Source organism: Phascolarctos cinereus, unplaced genomic scaffold (genome assembly GCF_003287225.1).
Source record: "Phascolarctos cinereus isolate Bilbo 61053 unplaced genomic scaffold, phaCin_HiC Scaffold_726;HRSCAF=1367, whole genome shotgun sequence".
NCBI classification, from domain to species: Eukaryota; Metazoa; Chordata; class Mammalia; order Diprotodontia; family Phascolarctidae; genus Phascolarctos; species Phascolarctos cinereus.
Window position 1 is genome coordinate 114650182 of NW_027556098.1, and position 22737 is coordinate 114672918.

The following is a 22737-nucleotide window of genomic DNA, read 5'->3' on the forward strand; positions in this document are numbered from 1 at the left end:
TGGATTCCTTTCCACAGCTGCAGCTTTTGCAAGCCAGCACTCTTACTCAATCCCTTTTGCCTTCAGTTCCAGCTTGACTCGTTCCAGATAGTTGGGATTGGGGTAACCAAAGCTGCAAAGGGATAAAGATTTTGAGCATCAGAAACTCCCTCTTTAAATGATAATCCTTCAAACACCTGAAGACAGCTATCTCATCCTTCCTCCCCACAGCCTCTTTTCTTTAGGTCAAGAATCTCTTTTTCTTTCATGTGATCCACATATGTCAGCAACCTGAAGCCTTTTGATCAACCTCATTGCTCTCCTTGGATGCGCTATATCTTATCCATGTCCTTCCAGAAATGATGTACCCAGAATTAAAGACAATACACCAGAAGTAGTTTGAAGAGGTCACTATATAGCCATCCTTGTCTTTTTTGTCTTGGACACTATGTCTCTGTTAATATAGTGTAAGACTGTATTAGATTTCTTGACTATAATATTTCGTTACTGACCAATATTGGGCTTGCATATCTTTTTTTTCACTTTTTAAAATATTTTATTTTTTCTCAAGTGCGTGTAAAATAATTTGACATTCTTTTTTTCAAAATTTGAGTCCGGAATCCTCTCCCTCCCTATTTTCCCTACCCCTACTGAGAAAGCAGCAATTTGACATAGGTTATACATGTGTAGTCACACAAAACACCTTTCTATGTAAGTCACTGTGTAGCTTTTTCTAGTCATTCATTTCATCTCATAATTCTGAAGTTGATTTTTTGGAACCCATATTAGGACTACATTTTTCTCTACTAAATTTCACCTTTATAAATATTTGGCCCAAGCCTCTAGGCCTTCCATAAGATTTGGGATCCTACTAAAGGGTCATAGATGAAGAGCTGAAAGAAACCTGGGAAGGCATCTAGTCCAATTCCTTCAATTTACAAGAGAGAAAAGTAAGGCCTAGAGAGCTTAAGTGCCTTCCCCAAGGAAACCCAGATAGTAATTGATAGGGGTAGGATACAAAGCCAGATACCCTGACTCCAAAGCTAGTGCCACTGTTCCATGCAGCTATTGTCATCCCACATATTAATTATCTCTCTAAGTTTTGTGTCATCTGAAAATCTGATAACCATGTCTTCTATTCCTATATCCCATTCATTGGTAAAAATATTAAAGAGGACAGAACCAGGAACACATCCCTATGACATGCCACTAAGTAAAATGGACCCATTTAATACTACTCTTTGCGTCTGGTCACAGCAGTCTTTCGGAGAAATAAGTGACACTTTGTCCGATTCTATAATGTATGAAATCATTGTTTTATTGTAATTATCTCTGAAAGAACTCTCTGAGATTTTACTTTTGTCTCAGGAAGACACTACAATTCTAATCCCACTGTGGTTAAAAAAAAAAGTTTCTATCCCAGACCATTAACCTGGTAAGTTTCACAATTTCTGTATTTGCTTTAGAAACCAGTAGAATTCAAAAGGAAATGTCTCCAACTGGAATGAAATATTATTACTCTATGAGAAAAAAGCATATGTGAGGAATTCAGAGAAATATAGGGGTATGTTTATGAAGAGTTGCAGATTAAAATAAGCAGAATATGAAAAGAATATACACAACTGCAACAATAAAAACAGAAAAAAACATTAAAGTGAGTTTTCTGTCAATTTCTGTATAATTTACATTAATTAATTATAATAAATTGATCAAGCAAAATCTAAAGAAGAGATGAAAAATGTACCTATTTCCATTTTCTAGAGAGATTGGGGGGTGATTTGAGCCCAAAATGTTGGATATGCTATCAGATCTGGTCAATGTGTAGATTTAACTTGCTAAAGTTTAATGTTTTTTGAAATTTTTCTTCAAGAGAATGTTTGCTTGGTGACAGAGGAGGTAGGGTAAGTGAATATCATGTAAAAATAAAGAGAATCAATAAATCTTAAAATTTAAAAAAAGGGAAATATTCCTTACTTTTCTGGTCCACCAAATGGTTGAGTTTTATGGTGTATATCATTCCAAGTGATCACATCCTTCATTTCTAATGTCTGAGACTGTCTTATTGTGAAAATCAACTTTTGGTCAAAAGCTCTTTGGAGGAGACTCAAAACTCGCCGTCCTTCTTTATTATTTGGCAAATATGCCACCTGGCTTGTTCCTTCATGGCACTTTCCTGGGTTAGAATGATATTCCTGCATGGAGAAGTCAAACAAATATCAAGAAGGAAAAATGTGCAAATCTATAAACTTCTCTACAAAGAAATAGCATTCGTGACAAAGACCAATTGTTTTGTTTTCTTTTAGTAATAGGTTTGTGCTTTCATTGATATATTAGCCCTATGGTGGGGGGAGGAGAGGTGGAAACTAACTCTACAAGAGAATATCTGTAGGCTCCCTACTCTGATTATTGCCTTTTTTTTTGGGGTCTAGGCAATGGGGTTAAGTGACTTGCCCAGGGTCACACAGCTAGTAAGTGTTATGTGTCTGAGGCCAGATTTGAACTCAGGTCCTCCTGAATCCTGGGCTGGTGCTCCATTCACTGTGTCACCTAACTGCCCCTGATTATTGTCTTTAAAAGTTGCCTGGGGCACCAAGAGGTTGTGACTTGACAGGGTCACACAGTTGGTGTCAGAAGCAGAATTTGAACCAGGTCTTTCTTACTCAGAGACTGACTCTCCACTACTCATTTTGCTTTAAGGTAGCTCTTCATTGTGAAAAGTCCTTGCTATGGCACAAATACCTGTAAAATTCAATTCAATTTAACAAACACTTACCAAATGCCTGCTGTGTACAAAGCATAGTGCAAGAAAATGGAGGATTCATAAGTAAACAAACATTTTCTGTCCAAAGCAACCTAACAAATTAAATATTTTCTCAGTGCATGCTCCACAGGTCATAGGGGGCAAACGAAAGCTTTCATCAGGGCTCATCAAGTTTAAAGGCTGATTTCCTCATCAATGAACAAATGAAACTGAAACTTCCTGGAGTCAACTCACATTTTTCATCCCAAAGGAATATTGCCCAATCTCCCTCTGGGGAACCATAGTGGATGGGGCCTTAGGATAAATAACATTACCCTTCTGGGCTTCATTTTCCTTGTCAGTAAAATGGGAAGAATCCCATTTCCTTAGTCCAAAGTGATTTGTGAGTGGGAAGAGAGAAAAGGTAAAAGACATCATAGTGTAGTACGACAGACAACTTAGTTGTTCAGTGATCTACCCCAGGCTGAGAGTCAAGTTCCATTTCCGGCAAATCAGACCTCTTTCACTAGAATGATTGTTGGGACCCCCTCCATCTTCTCCCATTCCCATTTTCACAAACTCGTTTTCTCCATTTCACCTAGCTCCAGTTAAAGCTCACTCAGTTAATCAAAGAAGTCATTTCTGTTCATAAGAAGGTCCTGTCTCAGAGTATGGTTAAATCATAGTCAGGCTATAGTGTTGGTTGGGAAGCAGGAAATGTCTCCACTGGCTGCTTTCAAAGGGAGAGTTCTTAAGTGAGATGGAAGAGAAATGTAAGCCATTCCGAAGGTATTTATTCATTAGTCTGTTGACCATTGCTTATCTTTCTTTTCAAAAGCTTCTCTTAAAGCACCGGGAGTTGTTCATAACAAGTCAAATGGACAAGATTTATCAAGAATTTGCTTTGAGACAGGCATTATTCCCAAGGGTGCAAAGAAAGGTAAAAACAGTTCTTGGCCACAATGAGCTTCAATTCTAATGGTGGAGACATCATATGTATATACCAGACATAAAAGGGTAAATTGGAGATAATTTCAAAGGGAAGTCACTAACATTGAGGGAGACAGACAAAGGCTTCTTGAAGAAAGTGGCATTTTATCTGAGACTTGAAGGAAGCAAGGGAAGCCAGAGGCTGAGACTAGGAGGGAGAGCATTGTAGATACTGCGGACAGCCAGTGAAAATTCGGGGAGTTGAGAGATAGAGTGTTCCGTGCTAGGAATAGCAAGGAGGTGAGTGTTGCTGAACTGAAGAGTTTGTGGGGAAGAGTAAAATGAAAGATGACTCAAAAGGTAGAAAAGGGACAGGTTGTAAGTACAAACAGAAGATCTTAGATTTTATCCCAGAGGAAACTGAGAATTACTGGGAGTTTATTGAGTACTTACTCTCTTGAACACTATTTCAGGGAGAGGCAGGTAGAGACCTGAGTAACCTTCAAGAATGTGGAAAGTAAGGAGATGAAAACTAGGGAGGAGCAGCTTCTAGTCTTGATGTCGTCAGCAGGGTCTATCCCAAAAATATTTTGTGCAAAATTGTCTATTAATTTATAACACAGTGTGAAAGATAGATTAAAAAGATAAGAAAAACCCCAGTTATCAAAATACTGAAATCCAATGCAAAGCTTCAAAAAACACGAGGGAAAAGTGGACAGAAGATGTCTTAGAGATTTCAGGTATCAGGTTTCAAACCCCAGACTTCTGCATCTGGGAACTGATTTCTGCTTGCCATATCATACTTCTACTCTAGAGCACCCCCAAAAATGGCTGGGCCAATCTACCCATATCTTTATCTAGGGATAGGAACTGGTCTCAGGTTTCAAAGGTACAGAGAAATGCCCTCTCAAAATGCAGGGCAGGACACTGTCTGCAAATCATAAACTTGAAGAGCTGCCTAGAGCACTGAAAAGTGGTGTGACTTGCCCAGGGTCACACAGCCAGTATATATCAGAGTGGGGCTTGAAACCAGTTCTTCTTGTCTCCAAGACTGGCTCTCTGTCCACAATGTCATACAACTTCTCTGAATCTGGAGCTAATTCATGCTTTTGGTACTGAAAATTATGTGTGTGTCTGTATAAATACATTGGTGAACTTCCTGAGCATCTGGATTGGCAGCTAGGTGATGCATTGGATAGAATGCTGAACCTGGAGTTAGGAAGACTTGGACTCAAATCATGCCTCAGAACCTTACTAGCGTATGTAACTCTGGGCAAATCACTTAACCTTTACTTGTCTCATTTTCCTTGTCTGTAAAATGGGGTTTATATAAAAATATAAAATAACTCATACTTCTCATGATTGTTATGAGGATCAAATGAGATATTATTTGTAAAGTGCTTGCAAACCTTAAAAGGCAATAGAAATGCTATTATTTTTCATCTCAATATATGAAATAATTCAAAAATTGCTAATAGAGAGGCCATGCCAAATTCATCCTTTATAAACATAGTTGGGTTCTCTTTTGCCGTGATAAGACTGCACAAAGCTTCTAATAATCAGCACAAACCCTTGCTTACCGTCTGTATACCTCCACTCATATCATAATGAATCTCAATAGTGCCACATGAACTATAACCAGGAAGTGAATCAGACCAGTAAGAGTAAGTCATTTTTCCATCTGGCTGATTCCCTTTCACGATACCATAAGAAGCCTGGCATAAAGGGCGCACTGGCTTACGTTTCATGGCCTCTCTGATACAAGGGCCACAGAAAATTTGATTGCACTTTGGGAGGACTACTTTGTCATGAATAATTTCCATTCAGATGATGTACTCCTCCTCCTCTTCCTTCCTCTCCTCTTTTTCTGACTCTCTGTCTTTTGACGTAAACACAAGAGGGTTTTCCCAGTTTGGGGGTTGTTCGCCATTGCTGCTGCAGTGTCATATTTTTTCTCTATTTCCGTGATTTCTTGGCGCAGAAGATCCAACTGAGCAGTATTGACCTCAATTCCATTCTTCATCATGTTTTGGGAAACCATTATTTTCACAGGCTGTTTGTGGGAGAAGTTTGCTGCAATGAAACCTTTAGCTTCTAAAATAACCTTGGGGTCTCCCTGGAGAATCAAGACTTTTCCTTCTGCTCTCACATGGAGGTTTTTAAACACGTTGGTCAGTGTTCTCTGGACTTCAAGTGCCAGCTTATCATCTGTGAAATGAACTTCCTGAGAGGTCACATTCTGTATTTCCCTCTGAAATGCTGTGGTAAAAGCTTCTTGAGCTGCTTTTCTGTCCCTAGGATTACTTGTCTCAAAATTTAAACCGACATTGCCAGCATGATATGCCAAAGTACTTTTGATATGTACTTTGTGCTCTTTTTCTATTCTGTTCAAAGTTTCAGCAAAGAAATATTTAAAATATTCATACAAATGTGAAGGAACTGAGATAAAGTCTGCCTCTTCTGTTCTGCGTGTTGGGTTTGAGTGAAGAATACGACTGTCCCAGTCATTTGGCATGATTTTCTTGACTCCTGTTGCTGAGGTGCAGTGGGGAAAATCTTCCTTTTTGTCATTTTCCAACATCCCTCACTTAAGAATCGATGACTTTTTTCAATGTCGTGGTAGTCGCCAATGATTTTCAAATCCATCACAGCCTCCTTCTATTTTGAGATTTGGGCAGAGGTTAATAATTTTCTCCCTTTGTTTTTGGAAAGGTTGAAGTTCAAGTAGGCCTCCACATGGAGAAATGTCTGAAATTTACAAAGACCAAATAAAATCACACGGCTACTAAAGGTTCTGCTCTTTTTAAGACACCTAGATATTACAAAATTAGAGCCATAACAACTCCTATCATTGACTCCTCCCACTGTCAGCACTGAAAAGAAACTGACTTGACTTTGTGGTTCATCGTGGGTTCTGCTTACATCTTACATTCCTTGATAGCTATACTAATGATAATGCACAGCATATGAGACATGGAGATTAGGTAAAGTGGTAAGGGTGTTGGTAGTGGAGAGCACAATGGTCCAAGAATCAGGAGGCTAAGCACTAGGCTAGGTTCTGCTACCAATCAGCTACATGCCTTAGAGCAGTGACTTCAACTCTCTAAACCTTGGTCCTTTCATCTGAGAAATGATGATGATGATGATGATGATGATGATGATGATGATGATGCTAGCATTTATCTAGCACTTTAATGTTTGCAAGACACTTTACATGTTATCTCATTTGTCACTCACAGCAACCCAGTGGACTAGGTGCTATTATTGTCCCCGTTTTATAGTTGAAGAAACTGAGGCATAGTGACTAGAATACAGGAATTGGGGGCAGAAAGACCTGAGTCCAAATTCAGCCTCAGATACTTAACTGTATGATCCTGAACAAACCTCTCAATCTCCTTGGCCTCATTTTTCTCACCTGTAAACTGGGAGTAATAAGAATACCAACCTCACAGTGTTGTCCTGAAGATAAAATGAGATAACACATGAAGGGCTTTGCAAACCTCAAACTGCTATGTAAATACTGGCTATTATGAGGTCTCACGGCCAGTAAGTACCTGAGCCAGGCTTTGACTCTTGAAGCCAACTCTTGACCATTGAACTGACACCAAGATCTATATGCCATTCACTACAGCTAGAAAAATTCTAAGATTTAGAATACTGTGTGCCTTATGTATGCCAGATTTTCTATGGTATCATGAAAGGGAATCAGCCAGATGGAGCAATGACAACCTCTTACCAGACTTCTTTACTTCCAGGTTACAGTTCATTTGGCACGACTGAGATTCATTATGACATGTATGCGGGCATACAGGTGGTAAGGAAGAGTATATAGTGATCACTGGAAGCTTTGCAGGTTTATCATGACAAAAAGCACCCTGCTGCAATACCTACAGGTATTATACAAGATCATAAGATCACAAATTCAGAACAGGAAAACACCTTGCAGGTTATCTAGCCCGGCTCTCTCATTCTATAGATGATAAAACTGGGGGACAGATAAGGTAAGGTCCAGAGGTAGCAGATGCTAGGGGCAGGATTTGAACCCAAGCCCTGTGACCATGCCCTTTTCGTGGCTACAACCTTTTTTTTTAAACTGAAAATAAATTTAGTGGTAACCTTTTTGTTTTACATCATTTGATTTCCCAATATCTCCCTCCCTTCTGCCCTAGTTAGACAGTAATCCCTTATGACAAATGGGGGGAAATAGTTCAGCAAAATTGACAGATGCATCCAAAAGTTCACATTGTTATTATTTCACTCTTATCTCCCACTTCTGAGAACCTACAACCTAAAATATGCATGCTTACTAGATTGGGAGGAGGAAGTTGGGGAAGAGGAGAGGAGAGGACAAAGGACAGGGCAGGGAAGGAAAAGGAGAGAAATTTGTGTAAATTATGTAAGTTAACACAAATTTCTTATAATATGAATGTCAGTATAAAGACGGAAGGACATTTCTAGGCATGGTGAATGGGAAAGGCCTCTTTGATCACCCTCTTCCCTTCCCTCTCACCTTTTGAATGAAGGAATCAGAGGAGCCAGGAGCACCTCCTTCTTCTGGATGCTTCTCATCTAGAAATTCCTTTGGGAGTGACTGAGTCTGGGAGGAAAGCTGGCTTATCTCCAAAGTGTTCTTCTCTTCTGAGGTTTCATTTGCTTCTAGGAAGACTTTCACAGGTGATGTAGTACCAACCTCCAAGGTGTGGTCTCTCTTTGCTATCACTCTTTCCTTGGCTTAGAGAAACAGAAAAATGAAAGATACATGATAAAGCTTCAGAACAAGCTTCCTTCAAAATTTAATATGAGAATTTACTAGAAAACCAAAGACTCCCTCAAACATGGGATTAGACTTTCAGAGCTGGCAGGGATCTGTGCTCTGTTCCCCCTCCCCCAAACTGACCTTGGTCTTAGTGTCTGTCTGAATCTTGGAATGCAGGAAGGCAGTGACAAGGGAGATGCAGGGTTCTACAGAGAAGCTCTAGAAGAGATTATTTAATTTGCCCTGCAATAGGAAGTAATTACAAGAGAAGAACAGGTTATAGGACATGTCTTTGGAAGAGATAAAGGAATAGAATTCAAGACGCTGCAGGTATGAAAAAGAAATGGAGGTTTTAACTTTCAGGATGGGTCAAAAGAGGCCATACAAAGGGCACATTTGGGGTTAATACTCTTAGACTATGTTTTTATCTCCCATGAAAGAGTTATAAGAAAGTAGAGAGAAAGAGAGCAAAGGTGGAACCTTGCGTGCCCTCCGTAAGATTATAGATTTAAGGCTGAAAGAGACAGAGATCATCTGGTCCAATCCACTCACTTTACAGAGGAGGAAACTGAAAGGCAAGTGCCTTGCCCAAGGGGCACAGTAAGTGGCAGAGCCATTAGATGCCAAAGCCAACACTCTTTTCAATGTGACATGCTGCTTCTCACTGAAACCTTTTCTGGATTCTCTTTGATACAGATGCAAACTGGGATGAGATTTGAATAATACAGCCAACATAGGCTTATTTGAGTAAAATAATTCAGATAGGGTTGGGAAGCATATGTAAGTAAATGTTTAACTTTGTTTACCGTCAAGTCTGTGTTTCATAAAATTTAACAAAATGTTTTCACTGTAAATAATGCCACAGAACAAATAAGCTGTTTTGCTCAAAGCAGAAATCTATCATCCTTTTCCAAGGACTACCAAACCCTCCCTGGAGCAGCTTTTAGTTTTGCATTTTTACTTTATTTTACTTATTTCTTTTCTTTTCTTTTCTTTTCTTTTTTTCTTTTCTTTTCTTTTCTTTCTTCCTTTCTTTCTTCTTCTTTCTTTCTTTCTTTCTTTCTTTCTTTCTTTCTTTCTTTCTTTCTTTCTTTCTTTCTTTTTTTCTTTCTTTTTCTTTCTTTCTTTTTTACCAATAGTTGAGAATGTTCCAGGCATACATAAATATTCCATATAAGCTCTGAGGATACTTATCCAAACTTCTTCCATCAAAAATGAGTCTCAGGTCCCAGAGGAAGGCTGCATCTTCCCTTTCCAGCTTCTAGGGGTACTGCTAAGGAGGTTTTGGGGTTAAATCTCTAATACCATCAGCCCATGGTCTCCACTCATGTATTTCCCTATAAGATGATCAATTGAGAATCATTCTAGTTAGCCAGACTTAAGAGTTATTTACTACAGTGGCACAATAAGAACATCTGGTAGAAAACATCCTCCCCGCAGCCATAGAAGGATGTGACACACTGCCCCACAATTACATACAGAGTCTAGGGGAAACAGGTACAATATTAGTGACAATCATGTGTGGTAAGGGGGTAACTTGTAACCCTTGGTTTCTGGAAGTCCTTGAGCACCATCAGATGCTTCAGAAACCCCCCTTATGCATGACGTAGTCCTTTGCTGGGATCTCTTGCAAAGCCAGGAATCTATGTCTAATTTGTCTTTGGTTCCCAATGCAGACTAACTCAGGGATAGAGGCCTCCAGGACACAAATGGGAAGATGGGAAGACCAAGATCGATCTGTCCCTTCAAAGTTCTTTCACTGGCTAAGGAGGAGGGAGAGTGAATAGAAGTTGACCTAGGCATAGGCCAAGGCCTCTCCTTTCCCACAGGCATATCTACTGCAAGGGTTTGGCTTTCTCCTGGTTCAAAACTCATTGTTGTTGTTCAGTTCTATCTGAATCTCTGTGACCCCATTTGGGGATTCTATGGCAAAGATAATGCAATGATCTTCATTTCCTTCTCCAGATTATTTTACAGATGAGGAATTTAGGCCACAGGGACTTGCCCAGAGTCACACAGCTAATAAGCGCCTGAGGCCAGATTTGGATTCCAAGACCAGTGTTCTAACTACTGCACCACCAACTGTCCTTTCAACACTCACTAGTGCTCCTTCATTCCTTTTTTTTTTTTTAATATATATTCTTTTAGAGAGGACCCACAGGACATAATAAGTCTAGCATTATTTCACTTTATCTAAAGACTTTAAAGAAATTTATTTATTTTGAAATTAATATCAAAACCAGCTCATTTACCTTCATATGCCAAAAAAAAAGATTGTACATGAAACAGTGAGTCTACATTTTGTATCTTTTATTTTTAAGTATATATTGAATTCCACTCATAATTTCCAAAATTGGCATGCTCTTTATCTCTGCTAGCTTCTGGACTTTCTTCCATTCATTTCTGTGTAATTAAAAATTGGTACAAAGCAGCTTTTTTTTTAACCATGATTTTTAACTCCACCCTCTCTAAAAAAAAACCAACAGAAATGATAAGAAAAAATTCTTGGAAAAGGCATTGCCAAGAAAAATTAATCTACTGAATGGCCATATCCAAAAATATATATCTCTTTCTGCACCTCGAGAATATCACCTCTCTCTCAGAAGGTAATTAGTATCTACACCATATGTCCTTTGGGAATGTGGTTGATCATCGCATACATCAGAATTCTTAAGTCTTTCAAAATTGTTTTTCTTTATAATGTTGCTGTCCTTGAATAACGTTATGATTCTACTTAGTTCCTTCTGTATCAGTTCATTCTCAAATCCTCTGAAATCATCTCTTTCATTATTTCTTAGAATACAATTAATATTCCATTTTATTCACATGGCATAATTTGTTTAGTTGTTGCTTAATTGATGGTCATTCTCTTAGATTCTAGTTCTTTGCTTTTCTTTTTCCACTTCTTTTTCCCTTCACATTCATGATCAGAAAGTTTGTTGAGTTTGACATATATCAACACCTAATTCTTTGTGTATACATATGCATGTGTTCAACCCTTTTATTTGTTTCAGATAAGAATAAAGTGGATTTGATGCCCATGCCTCCTACCTCTCTCTCTATATTCCTATATTATTCTCACCTCAATTTTGGGGAAAAATCCACTCTCTTCTTCCTTTCTATACTAGTCTATTCCTTTTACTCTTCCTTCTCTTTCCTCTATTAGAACATTCAGAATGAAACCAATCTAACTTTAGATCCTCTATTTTTCTTACTTACCTCCCTCAATACTCTTCTAAGGCACTGAGGTTCTAAAAGGACAATTATTTCTCCCCCTTTTAGAATACTAGCACTACATCATCATATAGCTCCTTCCAATTGCTCAAATAAATTTACCTTTCTAAGTTTCTCTGAATTCATATGTTTGTATTTCAAAGATCCTACTCAGCTCTGGTCCTCTCATCAGAAATGCTTGAAAGTTTTCTTTTTGATTAAAAATGCACTTTTTCTTGTGTACAATTATAATCAGTTTTTGAGGGTAAATTATTGTTGGTTGCAAGTCTATCTCTTTTGCCTTTTGAAATATTGCAGTCTAAGAGTTCTCATTTATGGTAGAATCTTCAAGATCTTGTGTGATCCTGACTGCGGTTCCTTGTACTTTATCTACTGTTTTATGGATATTTAATGTGGGAGTTCTGGACTTGGGTTCTAACATTTCTCTGATTTTTCATATCTGTGTTCCCTTCAGGAAGTTAGAAGTGAGATCTTTCTATCTTCACTTTTCCCTCTCATTCTAATACATTTGCGTAGTTTTCATTTGTGATATCTTGAAATTAGTATTCAGAGTTTTCTTTTGATCAGGCCTTCCTGATTGCAGGTCCAAAGATCTATTTACTCTGCCACCTAGTTAATTTCTTGGGGCCTCTTGAGTTTCCTCATCTTTAAAATGGGGAGGCTCAGCTGAATGTCCTTTCCAGCCCTAAAGGCTTTGCTGCCCTTCTAATGACAGAAAGTTACCCAACTCTACTCCAGTAGCACAGTGTGGACTCTGGCAAGGGGGAAGGGAATGAATGGGAAGGAGTCAAGAATGAAGAGGAACCGGACAGTTCGTGCCTTTTTTTCCTCTTATTTCTTTTTTACTTTTTCAGTTTTCAACATTTAATTTTATAGGTTTTTGGTTTCTAAATTTTCCCCCTTCCCTCTTCTACCCCCTCCCCAAGATAGCATGCAATTTGAAATAGGCTGTACATGTACAATCATATTAAACATATTTTCACACGAGTCATATTGTAAAAGAAGAGTCAGAACAAAAGGGAAAAACCATGAGAAAGAAAAAAGAGAGAGAGAAGATAGTATGCTTCAATTTACATTCAGACTCAATAGTTCTTTTTCTGGATATCGATAGTATTTTCTATCATGAAGTCTTGGAATTGTCTTAGATCATTGCATTGCTGAGAAGAGCTAAGTCTATCAAAGTTGGTCATCGCATAAAGTTGCTGTTACTGTGTACAATATTCTCCTGGTTCTGCTCACCTCACTCAGCATCAGTTCATGTAAGTCTTTCCAGGTTTTTCTGAAGTCAGCCTGCTCATCATTTCTTATAGCACAATAGTATTCCATTACATTCATATACCACAACTTGTTCAGCCATTCCCCAGTTGATGGGCATGCCCTCAATTTCTAATTCTTGGCCACCACAAAAAGAGCTGCTATAAATATTTGTGTACATGTCGGTCCTTTTATGATCTCTTTGCCATACAAACCTAGTAGCGGTATTGCTGGATCAAAGGGTATGCAGTTTTATAGCCCTTTGGGAATAGTTCCAAATTGTCTTCCAGAATGGTTGGGTCAGTTCATAACTCTACCAACAATGCATTAGTGTTCCAATTTTCCCACATCTTCTCCAACATTTATCATTTTCCTGTTTTGTCATGTTAGCCAATCTGATAGGTGTGATATGGTACCTTAAAGTTGTTTTAATTTGCATTTCTCTAGTCAATAGTGATTTAGAGCATTTTTTCATATGACTTTCATTTTTTCATCTGAAAAATGCCTGTTCATATCTTTTGACCATTTATCATTTGGAGAATGATTTGCATTCTTATAAACTTGACTCAGTTCTCTATATATTTTAGAAATTAGGCCTTTATCAGAGACATTGGCTATAAAAATTGTTGCCCAGCTTTCTGTTTCTCTTCTAATCTTGGTTGCATTGGCTTTGTACAAATTTTTTTGAAAAATTTAATGTAATCAAAATTATCCATTTTGTATTTTATAATGTTCTCTGTCTCTTGTTTGGTCATAAATTCTTCCATTCTCCATAGATCTGACAGGTAAACTATTCCTTGCTCTCCTAATTTGCTTATAGTATCACCCTTTATGACTAACTCATGTACCCATTTTGACCTTATCATGGTATTCAGCATAAGACATTGGTCTATGACTAGCTTTTGTCATACTATTTTCCAGTTTTCCCAGCAGTTTTTGTCAAATAGTGAGTGCTTATCCCAGAAGCTGGAGTCTTTGGGTTTATCAAATAGTAGATTACTATAGTCATTGACTACTGAGTCTTGTGTACCTAACCTATTCCACCGATGCACCATTCCATCTCTTAGTCAGTACCGAGTAGTTTTGGTGCTGCTTTATAATACAGTTTACAACAGATGTGGCTAGGCCACCTTCCCTTGTGTTTCTTTTCATTTAATTCCTTTGATATGGTGGACCTTTTGTTCTTCCAGGTGAATTTATTATTTTTTCTAGCTCTATAAAATGATTTTTGGTAGTTTGATTGGTATGGCACTGAATAAGTAAATTAATTTGGGTTGAATTATTATTTTTATTTTATTAGCTTGGCTTAGAGACTTTATTTGTGTGAAAAGTGTTGTGTAATTGTGTTCATATAGATCCTGGATTTGTCTTGGCAGGTAGATGCCCAAATATTTTATATGATCTACAGGTACTTTAAGCGGAATTTCTCTTTCTGTCTCTTGCTGCTGAGCTTTGTTAGTAATATATAGAAATGCCAATGATTGATGTGGGTTTATTTTATATCCTGCAACTTTGCCAAAGTTGTTAATTATTTCAAGTAGTTTTTTCAGTTGATTGTCTAGGATTCTCTAAGTATAGCATTATATCACCTGCAAAGAGTGATAGCCTTTCTTAGGTGACAGAGCTTTAGGCCTGGAGTCAGGAAGACCTGAGTTTAAATTTGGCCTCAGACACTTGCTACCAGTGTGATCCTGAGTTAGTCACTCAATCTCTGCCTGCCTCAGTTTTCTTAACTGTAAAATGGGGATAATAATATCACCCACCTCACAAGGGTTGCTGTGAGGATTAAATGAGGTAATATTTGTAAGTTTAGCACATTGCTCAGCGCATAGTAGGCTTTATATAAGTGCGGGCTATTATTATTATTAACCCAAGCCCTGTTTCCCAGTGCCCTTTCTCCTGGCTCAGAGTGGGCTTCACTTTGGTGCCCTCTCCCAGGTCACCCCGTCTCCCAGCGCAGCTTTTCCTCCCACGCTGGTCTCTGTCCAGCGACTCCCCCAGTCCCTTTCTGCTCACCTTCTCTTTCCAAAAACTCTACCCAGAAAGTGTCTTTGGTTGGGCCGGCTTTGACCGTGCACTCGCCTCCCCCGGACTTTCGCCGGCTCTGGAAATACTTTTGCAGCTTCTTCTCCAGGCCAGAGCAGCTCTCAGACACACGGACCAGGACCTGGTACGGCGCGAGGTGGACAGAGTCTCCAGTGGCAATCCAAGCAGGGTCATGATTCAGGAGCCGAGGAGTCAGGGATGCTCCAAGTTTGTTTGTTCAGGACTAGGAAGGGGTAACTAAGGCGCAAAGAGAGCGGAGGGGAAATGACTCTTTCAGCTCCCTACCCCCACCTTTCTTCAGAGCCTGCAAACTTTCAGTTTCTCTTCCCCAAAAGCCTTCCCTTTTCCTAGCCTCAGGGAACCAGGAGCTGTTGGTGTGGTGAGAGAAAAGAGAACTGCCAGGCTTAGACCATCCCTAGACCCCATGTCTGCTTGGGGATTCTAGCTCTTTCACCTCGGGTGACACACAGGAAGGCAGCTTGGGAGCTCATGCCAGGTCCCATTATATTTTGGGGGCGGCGGGGGTGGGAGTGAGTCAGAGTAGGGCTGTAACATTTCCCAAAAAAGCTTGAAGCGAGGAAAAGCACCGATGTATTTTTTTTCTCCCTCTTAAAAAGACTTCCAGGTGTCTTCAGTGCACACTTGAATATTCTGAATTCCTTACTAGTTAGGGAATAGTTACCCTTCGCATGACGTCAAAATTACAGGGACCCAGATAATCTTTCATCTCAAAGCCTTGAGGTTCATCGGATCTTACTTAAATTGAAAAACTGGAAGCGAACTTCGAGGTCATCTATTCTAAGTGTTCTTAACCTGGTGTCCACAGACTGGTTTCGTAAATAAATTTCCCTGGGGTCTAAGAATTTGGGTTTTTTGGAAAAAAAAACTTTTTTGGTAACTGTATTTCAATATAATTGGCCTCCTTTGTATTTCATTTTATGTATGTAAAAACCTTATTCTGAGGAATCCATAGGTTTTAACAGTCTGTCAAAGAATTACATGAAAGAAAAAAAGGTTAAGTCCAACACCCTAATTTACAAAGGAGGAAACTGAGTCCTCCATATAGGTTAAGTGACTCATTCAAAGTCCGGAAAGGATTAAGGAACACAATCAGTATTCAAAACCAGTAATGTGGTGGAGAGAGTCAGAACTGCTCAGAGAAGTGACTTAATTTCCAGTGAGTATTAAAATTGGCAAACACTACAAAAGAGAATGTTTTTTCTTTTTTGCTTACTTGGTTGCCTAGACTTAAGAAAGTGATGGAGAAAATGTTAATAATACAGGGAAACTTAAAAGTTTGTTGTGGTTTTCTGGCAGCACACCCCAGGTTTTAGGCCTCTTTCTATTCCACAATAGGACAGTTAGGTGGCACAACACACGGGGCCTGGAGCCAGGAAATTCAAATCTGGCCTCATAGGCTTGGTAACTGTATGGCACTGGGCAAGTTATTTAACCTCGTTTGCCTCAGTTTCCTCATCTGTAAAATGAGCTAGAGAAGGAAATGACAAACCACTGCAGTTTTTTTGCAAAACAAAACTCAAATGGGATCATAAAGAATCAGACACAACTTCTTCAACTACTATATAACACTTGGTCTGTATGCTGGGCCTGAGTACTTTTTAGGGGGCTATGGGGAGGGTGCATATATGTAAGAATAAATGGAAACTAAAGCTTCTTTTCACTCTCATCTGGTCAAAATGAAAAGGATATATCTACCAACCCTTAGAAAAGTCTGTTAAAAATAATATTTAGCATTTATATAGTGCTTTCAGGTTTGCAAAGTACCTAATAAATATTATCTCTATTTATTCTCACAACTCTGGTAGGTAGGTGCATTTATTATTGCCATTTCACAGATGAGGAAATTGAGGCAGAAAGAGGTTAAGTAATTTGCCCAGGGGAGTATGTGTTGAGTCAATATTTGATCCCAGATCTTCCCGACTCTAGACCCAGTGCTGTAATCACTGTACCACCTAGCTGTCTAGCTTTCATATAAGTCCAATAACTCTTAAATTTTCTCTGCTTGATGTACTTTCCATATTGGTTCATATATATACATATACATATGTATACAAACACACCACATACAGATAGATATATGTATATACTATGTTATACATGTATCACATGTGCAATGTATATGTATACATTTCTGTATAGGTATATGTATACATGGATATATGCATATTGTGTTTTTGTGTATATGCATATATGTATATATGAGGAAACTTACATTTTCATTTTTTCTTATCTTTGGACTTTGTTTTAGTATTTCTTATCTCAGAGAGTCAATAACTTCTGTTTGTTTCATTCTAATTTTCAGGGAATCTGTTGCTTGGGTAAGTTATTTTTATCTGTTGTGATAAGCTATTACTTTTTATTCCAAGACTTTCCTCCATAGCTCTCATTCATTTTCTAGTTCTTTCTTTTATTATTCTCATTTCATTTGGAATCTCTTCTAGCATTCCTCCCAGAAATTCTAATTTATCTCATGGCAAAGTTGTGTTTTTCTTTGAGGATTTGTTTATAAGTGTTTTGGAATTATTCTCTTCTTCTAGGTTTATGTCTTGCAGATGTCTGGCATCATAACAGCTTTTTATCTTTTACTGCTTACTCATTCTTCAGAGTCAGACCACTTTGAGCCCTCCCTCCACACTTAAGAGACAAATGTCAGATCCCCCACACACCAGGGATTGGGATCAGAGTTCCTGCACCTAAGCCCTACTTTTCACCTGGGGGTCAAGTCCACTCCTCCAGAGACCATCCTGGGACTGCACTCCTCACCTGGGAGTTCCAAATCACTTCCTCTCCAGTTGTGATCAGCTGCCAAACCACTGCTTCTTGGCTGGGGGTGAGTTAAAGATGAGAATCTGGATGGGGTCAATGCTACCTTGATACCCTCCAGGAATGGGGTCAGACCCACAGAGCCAGTAAGGTCTTCTTCCTGAGTCTGGCTCCTTGCATGAAGGTTGTGTTCTGATCTCTCCTTAAGGGGACCAGGGTGGAAGCAACTTCACTGAGGTTCTTTCCTTCTTCCCAGGGGGCTGAGCCCAAATCCTACTGACCTCCAAGGAAGGGAGTGACAGAGTTTCAGCCTCTATGGCCAGGATTGAATCATGTGACAGTAGAGGGCTAAATAATGTAGTGGAGGGAAAAGTTGGGCTACTTCCCTCCCTTCTATTTTGCCATCTTGGCATCTGTTTAATATGCAGCTGTAGTCTTTTTGCTAGTGTTTCATTTAATATTTACATCTATATTCATTAAAGATATCAGTCTACAGGTTTTTTCCCCTCTACTTTGTCTCTCCCTAGCATATTTGTATGATAAATAGAATTTAGTAATATTCCTTCATTTCCTGCCTTTGTAAACAGTTTACATAATTTTGGAAATAATTCTTTTTGAATAGAATTAACTTAGAAATCCATGTGACCTTGAGCTTATTTTTCCTTGGGAGCCCATTGATAACTTCAAGCATTTCTTTCATGCAACTGGATTGTTAAACAATCTATTCACTATTGTATTGATCTGGGTATTTCATGTTTTTGCAGATATTCATTTCATCTAAGTTATTGATTATGTTGGCATATAATTTAGCAAAATAAAATTATTATTTCTTTATTTAATTTTTTATTCTGGCAATTTGGCTTACCTCTGTCTTTTGAAGTAAATTCACTTGCTATCTGTTTAAAAAAAATCATAAGCTATTAAATTACCTATAATTTCCATAGTTTTTTCTGCTTTGGGTTTTGTCGATCATTTCTTCAATTTTTGGAATTTTTATTTGGATGTTTAGCTGGATTTTGTGATTTGTTGCTTTTCTAATTTTTTCTTAAGTTGCATGCCTACTTAACTGATCTGTTCAAAAAAAGACACAGAAGAGGAAAGTTTTCAGAAGGGCATAAATAAGCAAGACAGCTTTGAAATCTAACACAGGATTTATTTTATGCTTTATAGAGACCGAGAAAGGCTATTTAAAGTGGAGATTCACAATTTCATGCGCAATCTCTTTTTGTCTGTTCTTTGAAGGCAGCAATGCTCATATTTATTAGTAGTAAGTACAGAACAGCAAAAAAAAAATTGTAAAGAAAAAAGTTACACAGAAGAGAAATCTCCTGAGCTCTGAAAAAGTTCCATAGAATACAATCATGGCCATGGGCCCTTCCCCATAGGAAAGGCTTTTTCAGCACCTGTTCCTACAATAATATGATTTTTCTGGCTTTTATTATTGATTTTATTATTGATATCATTTATTATATTGATTGTTTTCCTGATACTCAGCAATTTTTGCATTTGTGATACAAATATTATTTCATTAAAATGAATAAACATATATGTATTTATTTAAAGCATAAATAAAATGAGTATTAATTTGAATAAGTAAATTTGTATGTGTGTGTGTATGACACTATGATATAGGATGTATGGAGTGCTACCTCCATTTTACAGATCAGGAAACTGTAATAATAATAATAAACTGTAATAATAAGAGTACCTACTTCCCAGGGTTGTTATGAGGATCAAACAAGATAAATTTGTAAAGTGCTGTGCAAACTTTAAAGCACAATATAGATGCTAGTTTTCATACAGAAAAGGGAAGTAGAAAAAGTAGACATTTCCTCCCAAAACTTTGTTTCTCTTTCAGAGAGCCTTTCCTTTTCTCCCAGGAAGGTTTTATGAAGATTACCTAACCCTACCCCTCTTAAAATTTTTTTTTAAAGAGTTTGAAGCCTAGTTGAAGGCACTGGGGTACAAGTACATGGCTGGTCTGTTTTCATTCACTCTTATCTATTTTTGAGGTGAGGTGCTTAGGAGACTTTTTTTTTAAAAGTAACTAAGCCATTACTTGAAGAAACATGACATGACTGTTAGATATAGGAGCTTGTTAAGCCCTTACTCTTGGCCTCCATTTGGGAGAAACCACTCTTTTTCAATATACAGGTCCACAAGAACTGTGGCAGAGCCCGTATGCTATCAAAAATGACAAAGGTCTCTGGGTTCTTAACATTGTCGACAACACTGTCATAGGTATCCATGGTTCCTGAACCTAGGGGAGGAGGAGAAATGTAGGGTGGACTGCCCTCACAGTAGGAACCTATGACCACTTCAGCCTCAAACACACAGATCATGCAGTCAGAGTCAGAGGTCCTCCTGAGGTTGTCTATCAAGTTTTTGAGGTTCTTTCTGAAGTAGATGCCATAGCCATATTGTAGGTCTAATGGAAGAAAACAAACAAAAACAGTGAGAGCTGGGAAGGTGAGTTTCATCTGAAAATTAACATTCATTATTTGAATATCAAATATATGCAGCTACCAGTAATCCAAAGATCCACCTTTCTCCCCCTTCCACTCTCAGTTTGTATCTTCTGTCAAACATACTCTCTCAAAGTGAAAGAGAGTACCATCAAGCCTGACACAGAGAGAATCTGATACAGAGAGAATTGAAAGAATAATTCAGCTTTACTTAATGTTTGATATGAATCTTTAGGTAGATGGGCCAACTTTTACTTCCCTGGTAATACTATAAGTTTATTCATTAATTTTCATCAAGGGAACTGAAAGGCCACCTATTCCCTCATTGTAGCAGTGAGGAAACTGAGGTCCAGAGAGGCACGTTATTTGCCTAAGGTTACATAGCTAGTAAACAAAGTCAAGATTTTGAGCCTAGAAAAGGTTTAAAACCTAGATAGGCAGCCAGGTGGCATAATGGATAAGAGTGCTGGCCCAGGTGTCAGAAAGGCCTAAGTTCAAATTGAGCTTCAGACATTTACCAGTTTTGTGACTTTGGGCAAGTCACTTAAGCTCTGTTTACCTCAGTTTTCTGACCTGTAAAGTGGGAATAATAATAGCACCTATCTCCCAAGACTGTTGTGAGGATCAACTGAGGTATTATTTGTCAACCACACAGCATAATGTGTGGCACAAAATGAAGCTATACTGATGCTAGCTATTTTTATTATTAGCTGGCTATTATTATTAGATTATCTGACTCCAGTCTCATGCTATGTTGCTTCCTCTCCAGGTCTTTGGTTTCCAATATGTCTGGTGCTTTAAGGAAATCCCCAAGGAAACATTCCATCTTTAAAGGGACTTAAAGTTTTAAGGAGACACCCCTTCTGCCCCTTCACCCCTGAGACACCCATAGCATGGCAGAGTGGGAAAAGTTCTGGATTTAGAGTCAGATAGACCTGGGTTAGGATTCTGGCTCTGCAACTTACTAGTTTCAGGGGAGACAGGGAGTAAACATCTATATATGTCCTACTATGTGTCAAGCACTGTGCTAAATGCTTTTTACAAATATTATCCCATTTGATTTTCATAGCAACTATATAAAGTAGGCACTCTCAAATTCCTCATCTGTTAAATAAGGGCAATAATACTCAACACAGCTCCGTCATTCCATTCCAGGGTTGTTATGAAGGGAATCTTTGTAAAGAAAATGGATACAAATATGACCTCTTGTAGTTATTGTTCTAACCAAAGGGCAACACTTGATGCAAAGTTCTATGATTGAGGGCAAAGAAAAAGTTAGAACATTTCCACTGATGAGCAAGGAGGAAAAGGGACAAGGTTATCTGACTGTACCACTCTTCTACTCAAGAAGACAAATGAAAATGTAACTAAATCATAGAATCCCTCAGACTGGAAAAAAGCAAAGTTTCAGGAGGGTGTTGGAGACAGCTTGAACTGGTTTAGGACTGCCAAATATTAAATTTTCAATATGAGCATTTAAACTTCAGAAATTGTCAAATGCTACAAAACAGAATTTGATTTATTGCCTTGTCAGCTTCTAGAAATAAAGTGATGGAGAAAATATTAATAAAGTAGATTACTCTTAAAAGAGTGTCACTTTCTTTCTGGAGAGCTGGTTGTTAACATTTACTAGTAGACTATACATAGCTCATATCCAACTCATTTTCTAGTATAGAACCTGTCATTAAAGAAAAGTTGATGAGAGAGAGAAAATAATGGGAGAGAGGATACTAAACATCTTTATTCAAGAAAAATTAGTCTACTACAAGTAGGCTATTGTTAAGGTGGTAGAAGGGACTGGATTCTTGAGTATATGTAAGAGCAAGTTTTAGAAAGCACTCTTATACATCATCGCATTTGATCCTTAACACATGCCTGCAAGGCAGATATTATTTTGTCTATTTGACCAATGAGAAAATTGAGGCTCGAAAAGGTTTGGTGACACAGTGGATAGAGTAGTGGACTTGGATGAGAAAGATCTGAATTGAAATACAACCTCTGAAACTTAACAGATATGTGACCCTGGAAAGTCATAGTAACAATCAATAATTTCATTAAAAATAAATGGCAACAATGAGAAAATATGCAAAAATTTGGGGGATGCATCCCAAGCAATATTTAGGGGGCAATTTTTATTTCTAAATATTTTCATAAAAAAAGAAAAAGTAAGTCAATGAATGGGGAATGCAACTAAAACAACAACAATAACAAAGTCCCCCCCACAATTGAACACCAAAATAGAAATCTTGAAAAATCAAAGGAGAGATTAACAAAATTGAAAAACAAAACAAAATAAAACATTGAATTAAGTAATGAAATTAAGACATGTTTTATTTTTTAAAAATCAAATACAGTAGACAAGCCATTAGCTAGCTAATAATTTTTTTAAAAAAAGAAGAAAGACAAAGCTCAATTACTATTATCAAAAATTAAACAGGTGAATTTGTAAACAAGGAAGAAGAAATAAAAAAATTATTGGGAGCAATTTTGACCAACTATATGTCAATAAAACTGCCAATGTAAATGAAATGGATGAACATTTACAAAAA

General features: G+C 37.9%; 1 protein-coding gene across 1 annotated transcript in view; it reads right to left on the minus strand.

Annotated features, from left to right (window-relative positions):
* DTX3L (deltex E3 ubiquitin ligase 3L) overlaps positions 1-15156 on the minus strand; it is a 41731-nt gene extending 26575 nt beyond the window's left edge. The window contains 3 exon segments of the mRNA XM_078146734.1: positions 1954-2171; positions 8160-8380; positions 14910-15156. Of these exon segments, the coding sequence (XP_078002860.1) occupies positions 1954-2018 (65 nt within the window). The 5' untranslated portion in view covers positions 2019-2171; positions 8160-8380; positions 14910-15156.
* Between the last annotated feature and the right edge of the window lie 7581 nt (positions 15157-22737).